This window comes from Patiria miniata, unplaced genomic scaffold (genome assembly GCF_015706575.1).
Source record: "Patiria miniata isolate m_02_andy unplaced genomic scaffold, ASM1570657v1 HiC_scaffold_29, whole genome shotgun sequence".
NCBI classification, from domain to species: domain Eukaryota; kingdom Metazoa; phylum Echinodermata; class Asteroidea; order Valvatida; family Asterinidae; genus Patiria; species Patiria miniata.
Window position 1 is genome coordinate 13,855,249 of NW_024037068.1, and position 1,556 is coordinate 13,856,804.

General features: G+C 49.6%; 1 protein-coding gene across 1 annotated transcript; it reads right to left on the minus strand.

Annotated features, from left to right (window-relative positions):
• LOC119735192 lies at window positions 1-960 on the minus strand. Its single transcript, XM_038208898.1, has one exon. The coding sequence runs from the start codon at window positions 958-960 to the stop codon at window positions 1-3; it is 960 nt and encodes a 319-aa protein (XP_038064826.1).
• Window positions 961-1,556: the final 596 nt, after the last annotated feature.

Sequence of the window (1,556 nt, forward strand, 5' to 3'; positions counted from 1 at the left end):
CTAAGTCGTTGTCTGCAGCCTCTCAAGGAACTCTTTCCAGCCATACCAGCTGCATTCAATGATCATGGTGACCAAGGCTCTTGGATGACGGGTGTCCGACTTCCTAGCCTCAACAAGAGCTTTCATGTAGTCATATTTGCAGGACGTGCTCCAGATGTCGTAGATTGGAGTGGGGAAAGGAGTGCACGTGGAGAGCACGCAGCTGCAAAGCAGCCGGCACAGTCTCCCGTTGCCGTCTCCAAACGGATGCAAGTCAAGCATCTCAAACACCAGCCAACCACAAGCATTGTACAGCTTACGGAGCCGTTGTGCTTTATCTTCATGTTCATCATTCTGTGTTTCTGGATTGTTTGTCTCTTGAAAGAGAGAGTTAAATTTTTCTAAAATTCTAACGACGGCAATTTGCATGTTATCTGGATTCTGATACTCATAAAGCTCTCCATCAAATTCAATGTAACGGGGCCTGGTACTGTATTCCCCCGGCTCAGTACAGCCTGGTCGTGTGGTAGCACTTTTGAGGATGGTTTCGTTAGCTCTTTTAAGCATGGGTTCCTCAATCAACCAACGGTTATAGTTGTTTCTCTGCCAGGCTTCGATGCCCCTTCGCAAGTTGTTGTAGGCCTCTTCCAAGTATGCGTTTTCTCTCCGTTTCTCCGAGGACAGCGTGGGATTGTTCACCTCTCTTCCCGCGGCAAGACATTCCCGCGTTTTCCCCAAACTGGCCGAAGCCATGCAGCTGTGCTCACGGTTGCAGTGCAATAAGTTCTCTATGAATTGTCTCGGCTGAACGGCGCAGGCATCGCGGTTTTTCTTCATGGAATTCCATTTTTCTTGGAATCCGACGATATCTGTGACCATGACACCAACTGAAGGCACCACTTGTCCCTTTCTTCGCCATGGAGGATTATCCTCGGGCTCAAAATTTAATAAATCTCCCTCAAATGATGGTTGCGATGCCATTTTCTACAGTGGTGACGAGTACGCGTTAAGGTCAATTTGCAGTTGAGCATGTGACCTTCCAAAGATCGTACAGGGGAAAGATCGGACAGGAAGTAGTTCCTCATGTGGAAGGGCGCCCCTAGCGTTGGGTAGGTACAAAAGAAGATTTCGCTCTTCACTCGTACCCCCGCCCTGCAAACAGGACGCTGGTCAGGGCTGATGTCATCTGAGCTCTCATTGGATAGATTTTGCGTGACCTGTGACGTAAAACGCGTCACACAGACTAGCTTCCGGTACCCATCATGCGTAGCGCGCACTAGCTGCATGCGAAGGTCAATCTGTACTTCCTTCACAAGATTTTGTTAAGCTTATCAGCCCTGACCAGCGTCCTGTTTGCAGGGCGGGGGGCGTAATTTTTATTCCTAGGAGGGTTAGGGGCAATGTCATGAATAATTCATGTTTATCCATGAGAACGGACAATGACATCAACAGCATTGTTGTTAGTTACTCAACTACAGTAGTTAAAATACTGTAACGACGGTGCCGGGCCGCCGGCAGAGGGCGCCAGCACGGACCCACGGTGCAACCGTAGCGTTGGGACCCCTGCTGCTGGGCCA

What these genes read in the sequence shown, in the direction of transcription:
- LOC119735192 (XM_038208898.1), bottom strand. Translation starts at nt 960, where the DNA reads ATGGCATCGCAACCATCATTTGAGGGAGATTTATTAAATTTTGAGCCC.